Source organism: Pipistrellus hanaki (assembly GCF_964339955.1).
Source record: "Pipistrellus hanaki genome assembly, chromosome: 12".
Taxonomy (NCBI): domain Eukaryota; kingdom Metazoa; phylum Chordata; class Mammalia; order Chiroptera; family Vespertilionidae; genus Pipistrellus; species Pipistrellus hanaki.
This window is the reverse complement of record NC_140514.1, coordinates 9,225,365-9,245,729: the sequence shown is the minus strand read 5'-3', so window position 1 is coordinate 9,245,729 and position 20,365 is coordinate 9,225,365. Positions and strand designations below refer to the sequence as shown.

The window sequence follows — 20,365 nt, the reverse complement described above, 5'->3', positions numbered from 1 at the left end:
CGAGTATGTGTACAAGGCAAACTTCATCCTTTCGAGCACAACTACTTAGAAAAGGGGATCAGGTACGGATCAGCCCCTTTGCCACTTCTCGGCTACCTTCTTTCAACTTCAGGAAAATGGTAACTTGGTTTGATATGATAAATTTCAGATTCCTACAAGACATTCAGGGAGAAATGTCTTGTGGGCAATTGGACATGTAATAACTAGCATTTACTCAGGATAACATTATTTCATTTAATCCCTCTGGAACTCAAAGGGGTATGCGCCCAGTGGCAGAAGCAGATTCAGGCAGAGCTCCTAACCATCAGTTCTAATATTCCTATTCAGCCTCCAGGGGGTTGGCACCTAGCAAAAGACCCAAGGTAAAAATACAGATTCGCAAGTTGATCTTTTAGTCATGCATTTATTCAACAGAAATGTATTATATTAGGTTCCCAATGTTGGAACTAAGGATACCAAGGAAACAAAGTCACATTTTCTATCCTTAGAAAACCAACAAAACAAAAACACGATGGCATGGCAGTGCTAACAGAACTCATTAAGAGGAGGAATACTAACCCAAAAAGGAGAGAGGAGTCAATCCCACAGTGCAGGAGGGGGAGTCTTGAGGAAGGTTCTAAGAGAGGAAGACAATGATTTTGTCTTGACCACGATTTTGAAGGATGAGCTTTAAATAAGAAGCCCCCAAGTGAACAGAGGAAGAAGAAAGGAGGCCACTCCACACACAGGCAGCAGATACACAGAAGCGCCAATGCCTCCGACAGCAGTCCGCTCGAAGAGATGCCCACTGACCAACAGCATCCTTCCGGTCCCCACCTGCCCTCTGCTCCTCCAGATGCTGAGCCACAAGACAGGGAGATGCAAAGTTCCCGGCCACCCCTCCAGAGAGCGAGCGGCCAAGGGACAGGACAGCCCGCCCTGCCGATCAGGAGCAGGACACCGTGACTGCCCTGTGGAAAACAGCTCCTCAGCCCTGTCACCATGGACCACCTCACCCAGCCTTCTGTTTCCTGGTAACGTGTATCATTCCTACAATTACCTTGTCTAGTCATTCTTTTTCTTGTTTATTGCCTGTCTCCCCCATCAGTCGTAAGCTCCAGGAGGCATTTCCCTCAGTGCTGCATCCACAGCGTGCCTGGCCCGGGGAAGACACCTTAGCTGCTGGTGACTGAATGTTGTGTTAGCTTTCCCAACATTTATTTCTAAAATTAAAATAAAAAACAAATCAAGGTAACATTTCATTCTATAAAACACGCGTTTTCCTCCATATTTCATCGTATTTTCATGTCCCCAAAGAAATTTTCTAATGCTCTAAATAGCAACCCTAAGCCCCAGTTTTTTCACTGCGGAATATGTTTGAAACAAAACAAGTCTCCAAGATTAACAGCTATAAAGTTCACCTCTGCTCTATTTCTACCCAGATATTTCATTACAGTATCTTTAGAGCAAAGAGAATAAGCTAAACAAGCTAGCAATTCTGGGTAAAGTGTTATACCAACTACAAGCTGATGTTGTTTCACTGAAACACACATAAGGAAAAATGAAAGTATTCCATGTTTAAGGGAAAAGTCCAAGTCCTGTTCATAAAACAAAATAATATCTAAGGTAGAAAGAAAAACGTGACTAATTAATTAGAAACCAGATGACACATGATTCTCTGTAAAAAGTCACCATTATTGATTTCAGAGAGAAAGGGAGAGGAAGAGCGAGACATCGATGAGAGAGCATCACTGATTGGCTGCCTCCTGCTGCCCCACACTGGGGATGGAGCCCGCAACAGGGCATGTGCCTGACCTGGGATTAAACCATAACCTCCTGGTTCATAGGTTGATGCTCAACCACTGAGCAACACCGGCTGGGCAAGCTACCAATTGTTAGACTTAGTATCACTGACAATAGCGAAGGCCTTGCCAACACTGCAGAAACATAACATGTCTGGGAAGGCAGCACCTTGGGGCTCTCTTTCTCCAACTGACCCTTTCACTTCTGGGTTCTCTGAGCCCCACCTCTACTTTCCGAACCCCAGGTTTCAGGCTCCTTTTGTCACAGACGGGACGGTCTTTCTCTGGCATTTTAGGTTCGAGAAGCTAGAGTGCCACGAGCTTAGCAATGCCATCCCTAGCCTTAAAGATTAAAGATTTTGAACAAATAGATCAGGATTCAAGAGGGAACTTCACAAGTTCAAATATTTAACAATTACTGTTACTATGACTCTATTTCCAGACTAATAAAGGTTCAAGTAAGACCTAACTGCTCAATATAAATGCCAAGTAAAATTACACAGTAAATCCGCTCTAACCTTTGTATATGGGAGTTATAAGAAGCAACCTTTACACCCCTTTGGCGATAAATTTATTTTCTGAATCCAAGTGTTAGCACCAATAAGTAGAGGATTTACATGTAATCCCTAAAAGCAGATAGGCAGAAATCACCAACCATGCTATATAACTTTTAAACTGAGTATTTTATTTAATCATATTTGTATATTTGGGTGATGTAAAGGGTGCAATTTTTTAAATAAGAGATATATTTGTCCCTGATATTCTAAAGCAAACTTTCCATGATTGTGTATTAAAACAAATGTTTGGGGGTTTTTTAGTATCTTTTTTTCCAAGAGTAGTCAATGGAAGTGATCAAACACCTATGCAGTCAACACTGCCATTTCTTGAAAATATTTTGTACCCTTTATCTGAGAACATTTTCAATGTCAGTTTATAAGTTATATTTGTTATATGTACAGATAGACATTACAGTAAGAAAACACCCATTTACTCACAGGCCAAACACAGTACAATGAATAGGCTATATATGGTAAGATTCAATTTGTTTGTATTACTGCTCCCTGGTGGCCCAGCAACCCAGACAGCATTCTCTTTCCTGGATTCCATCAGCATGTAGCCTGGGAGATCTACCGCTCTGATAGCTTTTCTTTAGAAATAGCAAATCAAAACTTAAAGACAGAATTTCTATTATTACAAATCATTATAGCTGCTTTGTGGTGGTGATTTGCATTGCCATGTTATCAATACCATAAAAGGTATGTGCCCTTTAGAAAAATGGATCCCTTTGTCTAATCATTAGACTTTATTTATTTTTTTTTTAAAGGTATTTTTTTTTTAATATATTTTATTGATTTTGTACAGAGAGGAAGGGAGAGAGATAGAGAGTCAGAAACATTGATGAGAGAGAGTCATCGATCAGCTGCCTCTTGCACACCCCCTACTGGGGATATGCCCGCAGCCAAGGTACATGCCCTTGACCGGAATCGAACCCGGGACCTTTCAGTCCCCAAGCCGACGCTCTATCCATTGAGCCAAACCGGTCCCGGCTAATCATTAGACTTTAAAAAGAAAACTTAACATTCTTTCATACAAACAAAATGAAGAGGCAATACACAAGGTCTCAACTGATCAAAGCAAAATGAAAGAGCATAAAATCAATAAGGAAATACATCTTATAATTGACTATTATATTTATGATAAATTTTAACCAAGTGAAATTAAAAGGACTATTTAAAATGAAAAAGCAGGAAACAAAAAATATACAGATTCAAAGAATTAAATACTCCAAACTTGTTTTCACCAGTCAGTAATATTCCAGTTTATCAAGTACTACCTGACACCTGCATGATTTCCAACTTGATTGACAAATCAGGAGGTAACTGTTTACAAGCCAAGCTGTGCTTTTAGGCTCAGCACAGCTCGGCTACCTCTCAATGCACCCACCCCCTTTTCATTTTTTTTCTACAACCCATAAGAGAGAAGCAAAAATAAGAGAAAAACCAAAAAACCAAAAAACACCCTTCATAAATGCACCAGCCCAACATAAGTAAGCACCAACAACATTCTGATGTATTAAAATGGTCACTTCTAAAGCTTTGTTTCTTTAAGACAAACGAAAGCCCAGCCTTTCTTTATCCTGCCTCTTCCTTCTACTTCTCTCCTAAACATGTCAGAACTGGATCACGCTGATAAGCATTAGGCCTTCCCCATGCAAACACCTCTGGAGGGGCTGCACCCAGGGGTGGTCTTGAGCAGAATCCCATCAGCACCCTGGGGAGAAGCGCCCCACTCCTGCACCTGTGCCCGCCCCCGGAGCTGGCTGGGAGAGCTGGGATTGCCATGGAAACCGTTTCTACGGCGCCATGCCTCCTGCAGAACCTCACTTACTGTGCCGGGCACGTGGCTTCGCTCCTTCTTCCCGTTCTGGGAGCTGCCGTTCTTGAGTTTCTTTTTCTTCTTGGCCGTTTCTTTGTGCTCCTTCTGTTTGTTCTGCACTTCAATGAGGACAGAAATGAAGCTGTTCTTCACCTCCTTTTCAAACTCCAGTTCATCTCGCAGGGCCAACTGCTGCACCAGCTCTTCCGAGAATTCCTTAATGGCGCTCTCAATTTCCTCCAGGAGTTCGTTGAGCTCAGACACCGGGAGCCTTTTCACCCCTATGGCCAAAGGAAGCACAGCAGACGCTGAGGCACCGATGTTTCTGGTGGGCACAGCAGTGCTTCATGCCCAGGGGCGATGCCACATTCTAGCCACAAAATCATTGTTTCAATAACCCCTGCCTAGGCCTTCGGGGTGAGTTCATTAAATGTCTGACCAAATACAGCAGGCTAATTGGTTAGTTGATAATTTTGTATGACCTGAGAACGATGTTATAAATATCCAAATCGCCTTTGGCAAAAAAAAGGTTCCCCACCCATGTTAAACAATTAACTGTTAAACAATTAACTTGTTCGTGATCTCAGAATCCTCAAACTTCTGGTGGGCAGGTGTAACGTAGGAGTAGGTGGGCAAAGTTACTTCTCAAAGAGCTGAGAAGAAATTTTACTTGTCTAAATCGATCATCAATTAAGACTGAAAAAATTGTACAAAGGAAAGAATGTACAAAAAAGCACAAAGAGCACTCAGTTAAGGAGGGTCTCTTACTCTCTTCGTAGCTGCTTGTGCTGGACCTCTTCAGAGTCTGAATCTCCTGGGAGAGCATGGACAGCCGATCGGACTGTGTGAGTGCTTCATCGTCTTCCAGGTCAGGTGACTCCTGCATCATCTCTTCGATTTCTTCAATAACCTTCCAAAATACACACGCCACCGTTAATCATATACACGGACAGCGGACTCCGGCACACAGCGTGCACGGGAGGCCCCTGAGCAGAGGAGCACTGACTCCTCCACTGACCAGCCGTGCGCAGGAGTGGGCGCTCTCGGTAACCACGTTGGGTTGTAAGGATGAACACGGTTCACCCACAAAAGTACCACGTGCTGAGCAGGTAGGATGTGACTGACTGTGCCCATCGCCAGTCGGGAGGCCCGGCCAGACCTTGCCATGTCTGGGAGCTGGTGCTGCACACACATGCACCCTTCACTTCAGACATGCCGGAAGCAGATCCCAGTGACAGTCCGACAGAAGGAAAGGACAGAAAAGTCACTGCCTACCACAAGCAAGGGCTCAACCTAACGCCGTTTCATCAAGTTGATGTACCATTTAGACCAGAGGTTCCCAAACTTGTTTGTGCAGTAGACCCCTTGCCATGTTTTTCGGTTTTGGGTAGACCCCCTACTTACCTGATATTGATTTTTTTGTAAATTTCTAACTGTAGTGAAGTTTAGTGTTAAAATTTAATAAAAAATAATGTACCTCCTTTTCTCCGGCATTCTCAAACAAAATAACACTGATTCACTATAATTTGTATGATAAACTACCAGTTTATATTTTTTTAAATATTTTCTCAGCACTTTCCTATTCAAGATTCAGGAAACGAATGAACGTATTTTTCTCACATTCATATAGAGTGACGAATTGAACAAGTCGGTGCAAGTTCGCGAAGCTTTGAGACAAAAATTGGCAAGAATGTTTACTGCGCGTATGCTTGTAACAAGATGATACTGGTATATCATTATGTGCAGGTTTTTATCCTACAACTTACACAATTTTATAAACATATATAATAAATTTTTTACTTCATAGGTACTTTTATAAATAATTTATATGTTTTTATATTATAAGATAATATGATGTAAGTAAATAGGTACTATCAGTGTATGTTGAGATCCACTATTGTGGACCCCCATTTTCATTTCATGGACCCCCAAATTTTTTTTTCGCTGACGTAGACCCCTTGCAGGTTGTCATAGACCCCTGGGGGTCGACATAGACCACTTTGGGAATCACTGATTTAGACAATACAGCCGTATAAGAAAGTTACATATAAAGCCAGAAATTACCTCTGTAAGCAGCAAAATTCTCCTCTAACATTAGCAGGAAAAAATTTTCATATATTAATTCAATGGAAGGTGAAGGGACATAAAGTTACTTAAAATGCAAAAGATTAAAGAGAATAAAGAAAGCTGCACAGAAGCAGAAAATTTTCAGAAATATATCTGCCTTGCTGGGTAGGCATGGCTCAGTGACTGAACATCGACCTATGAACCAGGAGGTCACAGTTTGATTCCTGGTCAGGGCACGTGCCTGGGTTGCATGCAGGAGGCAACTGATCAATGAGTCTCATCATTGTTATGTCTATCTCTCTTCTCTCCCTTCCTCTCTCTGAAATCAATAAAAGTATATTTTTAAAAGAAATATTATCTGCCTTAATTTAAGCAATTGTCTACTGTCATAAGTAATGTTGTTCGAAGTTTACAAAAGCATCTCCAGATTTCAAAAGTTGAGAAAGAGATAGAACTCAAAAGAAAAATGTAAAAAAAAAAAAACAAATGAAAAAATAAAAATCACTCGTTAGAAGAAAAAAATACAATGTGAATCAACATGTAACACTTACAATAAGGAAGCACAAAAGTAAACCTGAAGGAGGTGGGAAGTATGTCAATTAGCAAGAATATTTTCCAAAAATGGGCACTGAAAACAGTAAGAGGAAGCGCTGAGCCAGGCTGTGCCATCTGCTTCTCTAACTCCTAAAAGCAGGGAAAGGTGTGGCATGCACAAAGATGCCCGAGGAGTCGATGAATCTCGGGGTCACGTTTCCCTGGAATATCTCGCTCAACCCCACTCAGCCCTCTAACCTACTACGTGCTTTTTAAACACTTCACTCTCTCCCCGGGCCTAGAACAATCCAACCACAGATATGGCTAAGGAGCATCAAAAGGACACATTTTTAATGACTTCCAACCTGAACATAACATATCTCTCTCTTGCCTGACCTTGCTTCCCCGGCCTAACAATACAGTGTGATAGAAGTCACGTCCAAATGGCCATGGAACGCTTGTTTCAGGAAGAAGTCTTTGCATGGCATTTTGACAACACAAAGGAGGTGGGAAGAGTATTCGGAGAATGAGAGAGCTGATTCGACTGGTTCTAAATGAAAACAGGACTGACATTATAGCGCATTCCATAGGCATAATGCCCACTTCTCTCCAGAGCACACAGCATGTCCACCCAGCGATTCTGCACCGGTTTGGGGGAGAAACGAGGTGGTGTCTAACAGATACATTATAAGTTACCTATATAACGTAGGCTAGATCTAAAGAAAAAAGAAAATCACAATATTTCTTGCGATTTCGGTGTAAGCAATAACCCTCCCTTAGTAACTCGCTGTCCCGTTTTAACAATGCTTAGCGTGGGAAATTGCCTATACTGGAAAATCTTCCAACTCCCATAATCCCACCAGCTTCGGAGTCGGGGGAGGAGCCAACTATTAAGCTACATAAACAGAAAATACAGGAAAAACAAGTCAATTCCCACAGCGCATCACCTGTGGCCACAGTAACAAATCACGTTTCAGCTCAGGGCTCCCTCTCCCTTCGCTGGAACCTCTCCGGTACCTGATCCGCAGTGAAGAGGGGCTCGTCGTTAACGCAGGAGACGATGATCGAGTGCATGTCCAGCTGTTCTCTCAACTCCTCCTCGTCCGATGGATCCAAGAGCAGGCTGTCGCTTACCTAAAAGCGGAAGGACGCACGATGAGAGGCCGGACCTCTGGGTCTGGGCAAAGACGATGGCAGAGGAAGCATCAGCTGACAACACCCCCTCCAGAGGGAGAAATTACCACAGCTGCTCTGTGCCAGGCAGCGAGTGGAGAGCTTTACACATTCCCCTCCAACGCAGATGAGCCACACAGAATAAGGAACTATGAAACTGCTAAGGGCTGCAAGCATCCCATGGTGCCCATCACAGACACACACTCAGCTGTTTTTCCCATGAGAGAGGTTGCTACCAAAGCTGGCTGATGAGTACAAAAAGAGGGACAGGGCATTAGCTAGAAGCTGCAGAGAACGACAATGATAGCAAATGCGGAGTAGACAGCAAGAGTTATTTAGTTAACAACCTCAGAGTGAGATGGATATACATTAGCATTCCACAGAAAACATCGTTACTTGCAAACTAACTTCTAGCATCCAGAGGAAAGCCTGGGTGATCAGCTCCCTGGCAGACAGGAACTGCCCATGAGGGTCGCACTTGGCCCTGTCAGCTGCGCATCTCTTCTTCCAAATAAGAAGAGGATCTCTGGGTTCCAAAACATGTTTACACGTGTCTGTGCTGGAGGCTGCCCCACCTCCATTCCCCACGCAGCTCTGTGCCCCAGGAGGCCGACCTTTACGGTCTGCATCAGAGGATGCCCGGGACCTCAGGCTTCCGGGGTTACAGACCGCTGGCAGACACTAAGGAGACTGAGGGTCGGGAGACGAGGGCAGGCCGTTCATACTGCTGGCTCCCTTGCTGCCAGACCAATGGCCGCAGCTCCTGTCAAGCAGCTCTCTCTCCAGCGTCTGGTAACTCCTCTCCCTCTTGAACTCTTCATGCCAGATGGTGCCGGTGTGCTTGCTATTGGCAGCCTGGGGCATCACACCAGCCTCGTTGGTGTCCCTGAACCCTGTCCATACCAAAAGAAACAGCCCCTTTTCTAATGACTTAGAGTTTAGTACTGGTAGTCACTGTAAAGACCTCGCCTGGAAAACTCAGCAGGTTAAAATGCACACGTGATCATCTACCTGTCACCTAGGTAACATGACTGTTCAGGTGAGGAAAGACCCAAAATTAGAACTCCGTTCTTCAAGGAGTAGCACACACTGAGTTCCCAAAGAGCAAATGAGCAGCAATAAACTATGTAAGAAGCAACCATGTGTTTCTATCAGATGGCACATAATTCTAAAAATAGTACTTTACCTGGGAAGGTTATTTTATTTACTAGTGCAGAGAACACACATAAAATAGAGGATACGACTGAATACTGTAGCTCCCTCCTTCCTCCCCAGTTCCTCGTACAGGATTGTGGGAAGTTTCATGGTGAACGAGGCCCACAGAGTAAGAAACCTGAACGTGAGGCACGCGAAGGGACACAGGTGTGCTGCCCTTCAGAACCTGAGGCTGGGAGAGCAGCCTCAGCACTCCGGGCTCTACCTCCTCCCGCGGACAGCAGCTCCACGCTGTCCCACAGGGAGGGCACACCTGCTCATTCTGTTTCTCAGTGCACCGTCAGCCTAGGAGGCCTGGCCTCGGCCTTCTGCATATCACTGGGAAGTTTCAGAACACTGTGTGAGAGAAAGAACCTCAAAGCTTCCAGCGGGGAAAATCTGTCACATTAAAAGGACCAGGTATCAAATGTCACTTCAATTCTCAACAGCAACAACAGAAGCTAGAAAACAATGAATATAATTTTTGCATTTCAATTGATTCCACCCTAGAATCCCAGCTAAACAACTAGGTGAGGATTTAGAATAAAGATATTTTCAGACATTCAAGTTCTCAAAAAAATGACTTCCCGTGTATGTAGGTACCTTTTCTCGGAAAGCTACTGCAGAATATGCTCCATTAAAACTAGGAGGAAAACCAAAATACATGAAAGAGGTGAAAGGAATTCTTGTAATGATAGTGAAAATATTCATCCCAGAATGATGGCTGTGACTAGTTCAGATTAGAATTGTTAACTACTGAGGGCATCAAGAAAAGCATTAAGAAAAAGAGAGAGGAGAGAGAGACCTATTGATTATCTAGTGTATTTCAATTACTAAAATTAGTTTTATGGCTTTGTTGAGGCTGAATTAGTGAGCTACTGATAACCTAAATAAATCACAAAAAGCCAATTAAAGTTACACTAAGGAAAAAAAAAATACAAATGAAAATTTAATCATAATGTAGAGTAAAATGGGTCACCTGTAAATATTTAAATAATCAATATAAATGGCAATTAGTTTAACCCAATGTTTTGATATAAATATATTGGGAAGATAGAGGAAAGGTAAATTTTTATGAAGACTATGATGTTGGGGTTAGAGAGAGGACCATGAGAGAGCTAAACCCTCATCCTCTGGGAATTAAAAAGTCAAAAAAAAAAAATGATGAGTATGTTATCTGTTGGAAGAAATAGGTGAAGCAGCTGAAAGTGGTCACCTCTGGCAAGTGGGAACCACATCTGGGGTAAGCAGGGCAGAGGGCGCTTTCCCATGTTAAGTCCTACAGTTCTAGTTTCCTTTTTAAACTATAATAGTTGTTCTTTTAAGTAAGAAGGTCAAGAACAAGCATGCCAAACTCGCAGCCCACAGGCTGCATGCCTCGATTATTTGGCTCACGTTAGCCTTTGCGCTTGACATACTTGGTCAAGAGATTAAGGCTCTTGATGAGAGAGGATGTTTGATTTCAAACCTGGAGGCATGGAGATGAAAAATTCCACAGTGTGATCACAATGACACGCGGATGATGTGGAGCAGACATAACAATTCCCTTCACTGACCTTTAAATGTAACAGCCCTCCATCACTCTTCTATGTTGTAACTTGAAGACCACAGTTTTGTCTTATTTTTCCCTCTTATAGATAAGTTGTCCCTTACTGACAAATGAAAGTTTTTTAATTTGAAAATTACTCCTAAGGAAGATTATTACCTTCTTACTGTTTCTAGCCTTAAAGATAGAAAGGTGCATAAACAAAGCTGAAGGCCTTGAAAAAATGTTCGTGGTGGGGGAAGGATGGCACAGATGTTGCTGAGGCAAATGACGCAGAAGCATTCTATATATAAGCATGATCAAGAAGTCCCTGTATTTAGAATAAGCTTACAGCTATTGCCAAAACATGTGAGTGATACTAGTAAGCCGTGAGAACAAATTTCCATGACAACAGAAATAATGATCCCGGATCATCATTCCGGAAAGGGAGCTAAGCTCACTCCCACACAGAGATGACGTATGTTAAGGGCTGGAATCCCTTTTGGACTTTAGAGCTACCCTTGGCTTTCATGGGTATCATTCTTCACTCTCCCGTTAGGCGTAAACGTGCCTTCTCTTTGCCACGCATGCCAAACATCACTCCTTCAGTGCCAGCGTTAGAGCAGGTGGTGCCGTCTCCCTCTATGAAAAGGAAGCTGCCTCAGATGGAAAATAATGTGCCCGTAGAAGAATTTGGACTGTACTAGATGCCTAAAGATCCAGAAAATTTCTTCCCCCTTTGTCAAAATAATTTCCGATGGGCCTTCATTTACAATTGGAATAATCCAAAGAATGCTTCCAGGAGGTAAACAAACACCTGTCTTAGTGCTGACGACATGCCAGGCACAGTGGTAGTTACTAAGGAGACAAATACAAAGACATCACAAGGAGGTCACATGACAGCCCAGAGACATCTCTACAGGCAGTCCTCGGGTTACGTCAGACTCCATGTATGTCGTTTCATGGTTATGTCGCCATCTCCCATTTTTTTATTTTTTTAAAAAGTTCCGTCATTTCAACATATGTGCTTTATGTTTTTTATTATTTATTTACCACATGTAAAGGTCAGGAATTGCTATCTTTCTTTTATATTTTTTTTACTGTTTCACTTCATTACTGCTGTGTATGTGTTCCATGTGAGTGACATATGTGCATATAGCGAACTTATGGCGAAAATCACATTACATCGCACTGCGAAAATGGATCTCCGACGTAACCCGAGGACCTACTATATATATAAAAGTCTAAGCGACCAGCCGACTGGCCAGAACCTATGATGCACACTGACCACCAAGGAGCAGATGCTCAGTGCAGGAGCCAAAACCACAGCCACGGATGGAAACATGGAAAAGATTGATGAATCTCAGAGGGAAGTGGGGAGGGTAGCAAGAGATTAACCAAAGATCTCATATGCATACTAGAGGCCCAGTGCATGGATTTGTGCACCAGTGGGGTCCCTCAGCCTGGCTTGCAGGGATCAGGCCGAAACCAGCCCTCCAACACCCCTCAAGGGGTCCCGGATTTCAAGAGGGTGCAGGCCAGGCACAGGGACCCCACTGGTGCATGAATCCATGCACCGGGCCTCTAGTATGATTAATAAGGGAACACAATAGTGATTTGAGACAGGAGCAGAGTCTGTGGGGACTAGCACCTAGAAGACAATTTCTATGGGACCAGTAGGTTCTGCAGGGTTTTCACACCCCACAAGTGTAACAGATTCCCACAGAGAGGAGTGCTTTTGCCTTCTGTACAAGGATTCAGGCCATGGCTAACTGACCATCTGTCAGACATGCTGCAGATGGGGATTCCCCCCAAGTGAGAGACTGGATTAAGTGTTCTTTCAAGTTCCTTTCTAGTCTAAAATCGTAATTCCATGAGGTCAGCAAAGGCTACATCGGTAATAGGAAGCTTCAGAGAGGAACTAAGCCCAAAATGATAGCTCTGTTCTAAATAAACAGAAGACAGCATAAGGTATTTGGTTGCATTCCTTTTCATTACACGTATGTCAGGTCAGTCTGTGAAACAGCCTAATGGGGTCAATAATTAGCACAAACAGTAAGAATTCCACATCTACTTGACAACTGGGAAGTATTGTACTGGAACTCTGTATTTTACTAGAAAATACTGGGCAGCAAGCTCTTCTGAATCACATGTTTAAGAAACCATTTTCACAAAACCTTAACAATTCCACTTAGCATACGGACAGGCTTGCTGTATTAAGCCCCCAATAGTGGCCCAAACACACCAATGAAATAGGAGCATGCCACAATGTCTGGCCTGGGTGTGCACTGCCAGCCCTGAAACCGACATAACATAGCTACACTTCTCCTCGGCTTAACCAACACGGTGATTTTCCACTTAACGCAATTATCTCCCCTCTTCCGTCCCCCTTGCTGCCTTATCACCTGCGCTCATTTTCCTTCCTCAGGCACTTTCGATTTATCACACCAGGCAAACCCAGCAGCCTCAGTTAGCCAAGAACACACTGAAAAGCCCAGAACAGAAACAACTTTCAAAGGTTCCCCAATATCCCCAATGCGTAGCCTTTGGGCAACAAGCAAGCCATTAAATTCATCAAAAAGTTAGCTCGGTTGATATTCCAGTACCTCAACACAGTCACGGGCCACATAACAATGTTTGGGTCAACAACTGACCACACAGACCAGAGTGGTCCCCTGAGATTATAATCCCTGTTGCCTAGTGACGCGTTACTCGGGTGTTTGTGGAGATGCCGGTGTAAAGAAGCCTACTGTGCCGCCAGCTGTATAAAAATACAGCACGTATAATCATGACCTGTACTATTACCCGATTACGATAATAAACAGTTACGATACTGGTTTACGTATTTACTGCAGTATACTTTTTATCGTTATTTTAGAGCATATTCTAATTATAAAAAAAAATGTTTGCTGTAAATCAGTGTGCCAGGTTATACCTCATACATCTCACGTTTCTTGTGTCTCTTAATTACACCATTTTCTCTTGTGCTGGATTTAGTCCTGTGTTGTTTCATAAAGCAGCATACTGCACACGCTGGCGTTTCCCAAACTTACATACAGGTAAAATTGTATACTTAACTAGTATACAATCTAAGACAGAGCACTAAGTTAAGTATACAATTTTACCTGTATGTTCCCAAAAATTCTAGTTTAGCACTTCTTAGTGGTAGTTTAACAACTCCACCAGGTGATTCTGATCATGAGAGAAGTTTGGGAAACTCTGCCTTTGAGCAAAGGTGTGCAGCAGGCCATACCACACAGGTCTGTGGGAGGGCGTTCTATGATGTTCACATGACAGGCAACCTAACAACACATGTCTCAGAATGCATCCCCATCACTAAGTAGCACATGACTGGGTATTAAGCCAAAGGCTAGGATTCTCGCTGCTGAGAGTTCTCAGCTAATCAACATTGTGTTAAAGGTGGGAGAAAAAACAGGCTGGTTATTGATGCTCATACACAGGTGATGAGAATTTAGCTAAACATAAGAAAGGGAGTGTGTGCTGGGGAAGAACTGGAGGGATGTGCTAATAAGTAGTTTATGGCAACAGAGGGCCAGTCCAATTGCTTGGAAATAAGAGGCCACTCATGCGTGTTGGTTAAACAGAATGCTCTGCCGGAAACCAATCATTGTCTCACTAATAGAAAGATGTAAAGGGCTGGTCAACCCTGAAGCTCTGAAAGGTCAGAGCCAACCATGCCCCATCTAATTGAGACAATGGTAACAGAGGCAACTTCCCCATCTTGTAATCATGTAAATCCTTACTGGTATGATAATCCGCTTATTACCAGCCTAAGGGCTATGGGTGTCTCCCAAAGCTGTTTAAGGGTACTGGGTGTACCCCATAGCCTCAATAAAAGGGACAGCAAGGCCAGAGCCAGGTGGTACTCCCGCCTGGCCCCCCATTTTCCCAAATTAACTCTTTTCCAGTCTTCATTTTAGTGTGCGGCCTTCTCCAGAAACCGGACCCTGAGTGGGCCCTGAACCACGCGGGTCGTGTTAAGGGATCCCACAGTGCTCCGTGGTAGCTCCATCATCAGACTCGGTTATGAAGAAACTGCTGGCCCGATCCCGATGTACCTCTTTCTCCGAGAGGTTCAGAGTGAGCAGGTGCAAGGTCCTGGTGTGGGATGACTTCCAGTCCACGGGCATCACGTTTCCGTAGTTATCGGTCAGGGCGTTCCAGATCCTTAAAAGGAAGAAAACTACAGTCAATGACAGTATTCTATACATCTTTTACTAAATAAATATCCAGTACCACCGTGAAAGAAAACCAAAAAATATCAAAGGGAAAAAAAGTCCCACTGTTTCTCAGAAAAACATCAACAAAACAGAGCACCCTAAGTAGGACTAAATGAAAACCAGGTAATTGGCTGACAAGAAGTCCTGAGGGAAGGTGGAGTGAAATGGAAAACTCTCCCAGGCTGATAACGGACACTTTCCACGGTAACGTGTGCCAGGCACTATTCTACACAACTTACATATTAACTCACTTCTCAACAGCAGTGCTGCCCTGGCCTGTGTGGCTTAGTTGGTTGGAGCATCGGCCCCTGCACCAGAAGTTTGATCCCCAGGCAGGGCACATGCAGGAGGCAACCAATCCGATGTTTTCCTCTCTCTCTCTCTCTCTCTCTCTCTCTCTCTCTCTCTCTCTCTCTCTCTCTCTCTCTCTGTCAAATCAATATTTTAAAAAGCCAGTATTATGAAGAACCATTATCCCCCCATTTTACCGACAAGGAAACTAAAGCACAGGGAAGTTAAGTCATTACAGCCTGGTAGTAAATGCACTCTGCTTTAATTTTCTACAAGTTTCAAACAATATATAGACCATTTCATAGAGTAAATAATCTCTCTAGCGGATCTGTTATCCCTTCTGGGGGAAAAGGATTCCGTTGTAATGTTAGATCAGGGTTAAATATCTGATTTGTAATATAGGAGACTAAGGACTAAAACTGATCAAATGGAAGGGGAAAGAAAGGGAGCTCAAATGTAATCCACACAGGTGCGGTGAGTGCAGTCACTCCACCTCCAGCAGCACATGTGGGAGGCAACAGAGCACCTAACATCCAGGAAAACAGACTCAGGGTCCATCTTCTTCCTCAAACGAGTCTTTGGCCACGTCCTCTAACCTCTCTGTTAGCCTCCCTTCTATAAAATGAGAGGCTTGAACAAGAAATACAGACATCCCTTCCAGCTCAATTACTCTAAACATCCATTTAGATGAGATGTACTGAGTCCCAAAGCATGCTATTGTAGATAAGGACAGCAAACTCCAATTTCACGACCAAAATGCAGGCTTCGGTACCCAGGTAATCACCAGCATAATAAAACATGACCTTATACGAAAAACACTGACTTCGGAGATATAAATGACATGAAACTTAATTGAAGTTAAACATTACATCTATGAGCTACTTGCCAGCTAGAGGTATGCACATACATGTCTTAAAGGAAAAAAAAACACCCTAACATGTATAATGGGTATCTAACTGTGAATAAGCCATGACATAATTAGGTGGGGGTTATTTACAAGTGTGTGAGCCATTAGGATACAAAAGCCAGACCACGAGAGGCCTAGAAATAAGAACACAAGCTTCAAAATAAAGCAGCAACACGCTTGATTTAATGCATTGGGATTTGGTGCTAAAGAGATGAAGCAATAGGACCACCACTGCCAAAACCGTAAAATCCCGACATGATGTTTTTGGCTTTGGAACTCCCATTAGCCTCATTGAAAATGTAAACCCAAAGGCTCGGGAAAACTGGCCTGTTTACCCAGCAAATCCCCCATATGCCTGGTTCACTCCTATTCCCCCCTCTGCTGGAATCATAATCTCCTCTCCTGCCAACACGCTCACACCGGAAGCAGCCCTCTGGACTGAGGAATGTGCGGGGTTTGAGGCCCTCGCCTTCCTGGGTACTAGACTTTCAAATGCTGAATCACTGACTATATACCTAACCCTGGCAGAAACCCTAGAAGGTGAAGGAAGGCCAGGGTTTTGGGGAAACGGCTTGTTTGCCCCTTCCCATCCAGGAAGCTGGGTACTCACCTAGTGACTGTGCCTGAATCTGATCTGTCCAGAAGGGGCGGGACAATCAATAGGCCCCTATCTCCACCAAGGTCAGAGCGCCAAGGTCAGAACAACTGTAGCTGGAAGGAAGTAGGGCGGCCCCACTGAAGTGCAAGATTTCTAGAATTCTCCAGTTAGGACAGGCCTGGCCTTCATCCTTATCGCCAAGTATTACGAGCAGTCATAAACAACCGGCGAGACAGCTCTTTCCAAGGTCAAAGTCTCACCGACACTGAGTCCTACCGGAGACCCTTCGGGTGTAAAGCTTCAGCAGGTGAGTGCAATCCCTGTGTTTAACCAAAACTAACACTGGGACGCAGAAAAGTTCAACAACATGCCGGAAAATATTCAAGGCAATGCCTGAGAGCAAGAATTCTCAACTCTCTGGGGCAGGGGTCTTCAAACTTTTTAAAGTGGGGGCCAGATCACGGTCCCTCAGAGAGCTGGAGGGCTGGACTATATGAACTACTAATTCCTACTGTAACACCTCGGCTGCGCTCACTGCCCAAAAAACCTGGCGGGCAGGATCAGACTCCTCTGCAGGCCGCATGTGGCCCGCGGGCCGTAGTTTGAAGACCCCTGCTCTGGGGAAAGGAGCATGAGATGGACTCTAACAAGCAATGCAAAGCAGATGTAAGCAATAGAAAGGGGATAATGAGAGCAACCAGCCCAGGCCCGGGAAAGAGAGATTCCTCACACATTCCTAAGTCAAACCACACACATTACCAGCTTATCATCTACCAAACACCGTTTTCAAGAGTAACGAAGACTGTTTTTAAGTTTTACATCATCCTAAGATGTAAGCAAAGGCTAAAACTCACTCCTTTCCAGCCAGTACAAGTGAACAAAAATAAACTTAACAAACCACTAATCCGTTTTTGAGAAGTTACTCTTGATAAACCCAAACTCATAATAAATCCAGGATATGTCCTGAGTCTAGTGATTCATACATATACAAATTATATTATATAGACAGGTATACATACACACTTAATACTATCTTCTTTTTGGGAACAGAATTTTTTAAATGTCATATATGGCCACTGAGTGCATATCTTTGGGTACAACATCTAATCATAAATTCCACCCAAACACTGTACACAGGTAACATTAAAAGATATAATCTCCAAATACAGCTGGGCCCAAACCACGGCTCAGTCATGCTCACAGGCACCCATTCCCACCCCCACCCCCATCCCCGTTCTCAAGCTTCCTACCTTATTGCTGACCATCTGCCTCAGAGAGCAAAGGAGATCGCCAAGTCAGAAGCCCCTTTCTCACCCGTGGAGCTGTATCCCACGAGAACTCTTCCCTGACTCTGCTCTCTCCCTCCCACCGATGTTCTGAAAACTCACCCACGGCCTCAGTTATTCCCTCCAGTAACTTCACCCACAGCCTCCGGGGGCACCTCTCCCTGACATTACCATTTGCTCAAGTTTTTTCTCTCTCACCACTTTTAACCCCCTTTTGGTCCCGTGGTACCTAATCCCAACCCTTATTGAACCAATTATCATTGGGATTCAAAGTGGCTCAATAAAATGCCCCCAGGAACTCAGTCCCTTCCTTCTCCCAGCTCTCCTAAAACCCTGTGGATCCCCCATCACTGCTTACATAATTCGGTAATAATTACTGATTTATGTATTGGTCTTCCCCACCGGAATGGAAGATCCCAGCGGCTCACAGCCACAGCTCTGCCTTTCGGCCTCTGGAGCCTGCGCCGTACCTGGCTGTCAGCTGGGCCCAATGCATGGCTGTGGCTTAAATGCCGCCTCAGCACCGCTACCTCTGCACGTGCTGCACCCTCGAGCAGGACGCTAACCCTTCCTTCACCTGCCAAGCAAACTCCCATCCCGCTCCATCAGGACCCAATTTTCCCTCTTCCTCTCCATTAAGTCTTTCCTGACTCCTCACCACACACACACACACACACACACACACACACACACACTTTTAAATCTAAATCTTACACATCTACCCTTTAGTGCATCTGTCACGCCCAAACACTGGTTTACAAATCCAGCTCCCAGCCTGGGTGGTGCCCTCCTGGGAGGGTGGGTGTGCCCGGTGCGCAGCAGCCTGGGCGTTTAACGGGCCCGGTAACTGCTGGCTGGCTGAATGAGTGAATGAATGAGTGGCTACACCTGTGCCCGAGCAGGCACTGCCTCTAACTAAAGCTCCACAGGAGATTCCCTCTAACCCAAACCAGCCCCTGGTTTCCGGGCAGGAGGCGGGGGTGGAAGGTGGGGAAGGGGGCACCCAGGGGCCCAGGGCCCGGGGAGGGAGCGGGGAGCGCGGAGGGCGGGGCCTCGGGCGGAGGAGAGGAAGGAGGGCGCGGGGCGGGGCCTGCCGCCGGGGCGCCGCCGGCAGCGGGCCGGGCCGCGGGCGGGGCAGGGGCAGGGGCAGGGGCAGGGGCAGGGGCAGGGCAGGGGCAGGGGCAGGGGCAGGGCAGGGCAGGGCAGGGGCAGGGGCAGGGGCAGGGGCAGGGGCCGGGGCCAGGGCCGGGGCAGGGAGGGCCCGCCCGGCCGCACTCACTCGTCGCCCTGCAGGAGGCCGCCCTCGGTGATGGGGGCCGGGCCGCGGGCGGGGCAGGGGCAGGGGCAGGGGCAGGGGGCAGGGGCAGGGCAGGGGCAGGGGCAGGGGCAGGGGCAGGGGCGGCGCAGGGGCAGGGGCAGGGGCAGGGGCAGGGGCAGGGCAGGCGCAGGGGGCAGGGGCAGCGCAGGGCAGGCGCAGGGGGCAGGGGCAGCGCAGGGGCAGGGGCAGGGGCAGGGGCAGGGCAGGCGCAGGGGGCCGGGGCAGGGGCAGGGGCAGGGGCAGGGGCAGGGGCAGGGGCAGGCGCAGGGGGCCGGGGCAGGGGCAGGGGCAGGGCAGGGGCAGGGCAGGCGCAGGGGGCAGGGGCAGGCGCAGGGCAGGGGCAGGGAGGCCCGCCCGGCCGCACTCACTCGTCGCCCTGCAGGAGGCCGCCCTCGGTGATGGGCCGCACGGCCGCCCGCGGGGGCTCGGCGCCCGGCGCCGCGGGGCGGAAACACAGGCTCAGCTTCTCCTCCAGGCTGCGCGCCAGCGCCGGGAGGCCGCCCGCCCCGCCCGGCCCGGGCCCGGCCTCGGCCTCGGCGCCCGCGGGACGGGGCTCCCGGCGCGGGGCGCTGCGGGCCGGCTCCTGGAACTCGTAGAATTCCTGCCAGTCGCCGTCCGCCGCCATCGCCGCCCGCTGCGGACGCGCGCCGCCCCGCCCCCGGGCCCCGCCCCGCCAGCTGGCCACGCCCTCCGTGTCCGCTGCCCACGCCCCTCATCAGGCCCCGCCCTCCATGCCCGCTGGCCACGCCCCTCCCGGCGCGCAGGCTTGGGTCAGGTCTGGGCCGCTCAGCCTGGGGTCTTCCCTTTGCAGAATATTTTTTTTTTTTTTAATACTCTGTTTTTATTAGAATGGTGATTACATGACTGTAGGCATTTGTCAAAATTCATCAAACTGCACCCTTAAAAAGAATGACTTTAAGCCTGTATAAAATTACTATTCTTCATAAATCTGAATTTAATAGAGAATAACCTGGGATATTCAGAATAAGGGTAAGCTATGCATGTATCAGGGCAGAGGTGCATGGAAAATCTCTGTACCTTCTCCTTAATCTTTTTTTAAAATATTTTTTAGAC

At 46.2% G+C, this 20,365-nt stretch overlaps 1 protein-coding gene across 6 annotated transcripts in view; it reads right to left on the bottom strand.

Moving 5' to 3' along the window:
- Positions 1–19,944, bottom strand: part of FEZ2 (fasciculation and elongation protein zeta 2) — a 35,631-nt gene extending 15,687 nt beyond the window's left edge. For 5 of the 6 annotated variants that reach the window (XM_084900616.1, XM_084900617.1, XM_084900618.1 and 2 more), the window contains exons 1-5: positions 19,660–19,944; positions 14,730–14,838; positions 7,776–7,892; positions 4,926–5,067; positions 4,170–4,438 (exon numbers count right to left, since the gene is read on the bottom strand). In XM_084900616.1, the coding sequence (XP_084756742.1) occupies positions 4,170–4,438; positions 4,926–5,067; positions 7,776–7,892; positions 14,730–14,838; positions 19,660–19,916 (894 nt within the window). In that variant the 5' untranslated portion in view covers positions 19,917–19,944. Of the gene's footprint in view, positions 1–4,169; positions 4,439–4,925; positions 5,068–7,775; positions 7,893–14,729; positions 14,839–16,699; positions 16,808–19,659 lie in introns of those variants that run through there. The other variant, XM_084900621.1, reaches the window with a different exon arrangement.
- Positions 19,945–20,365: the final 421 nt, after the last annotated feature.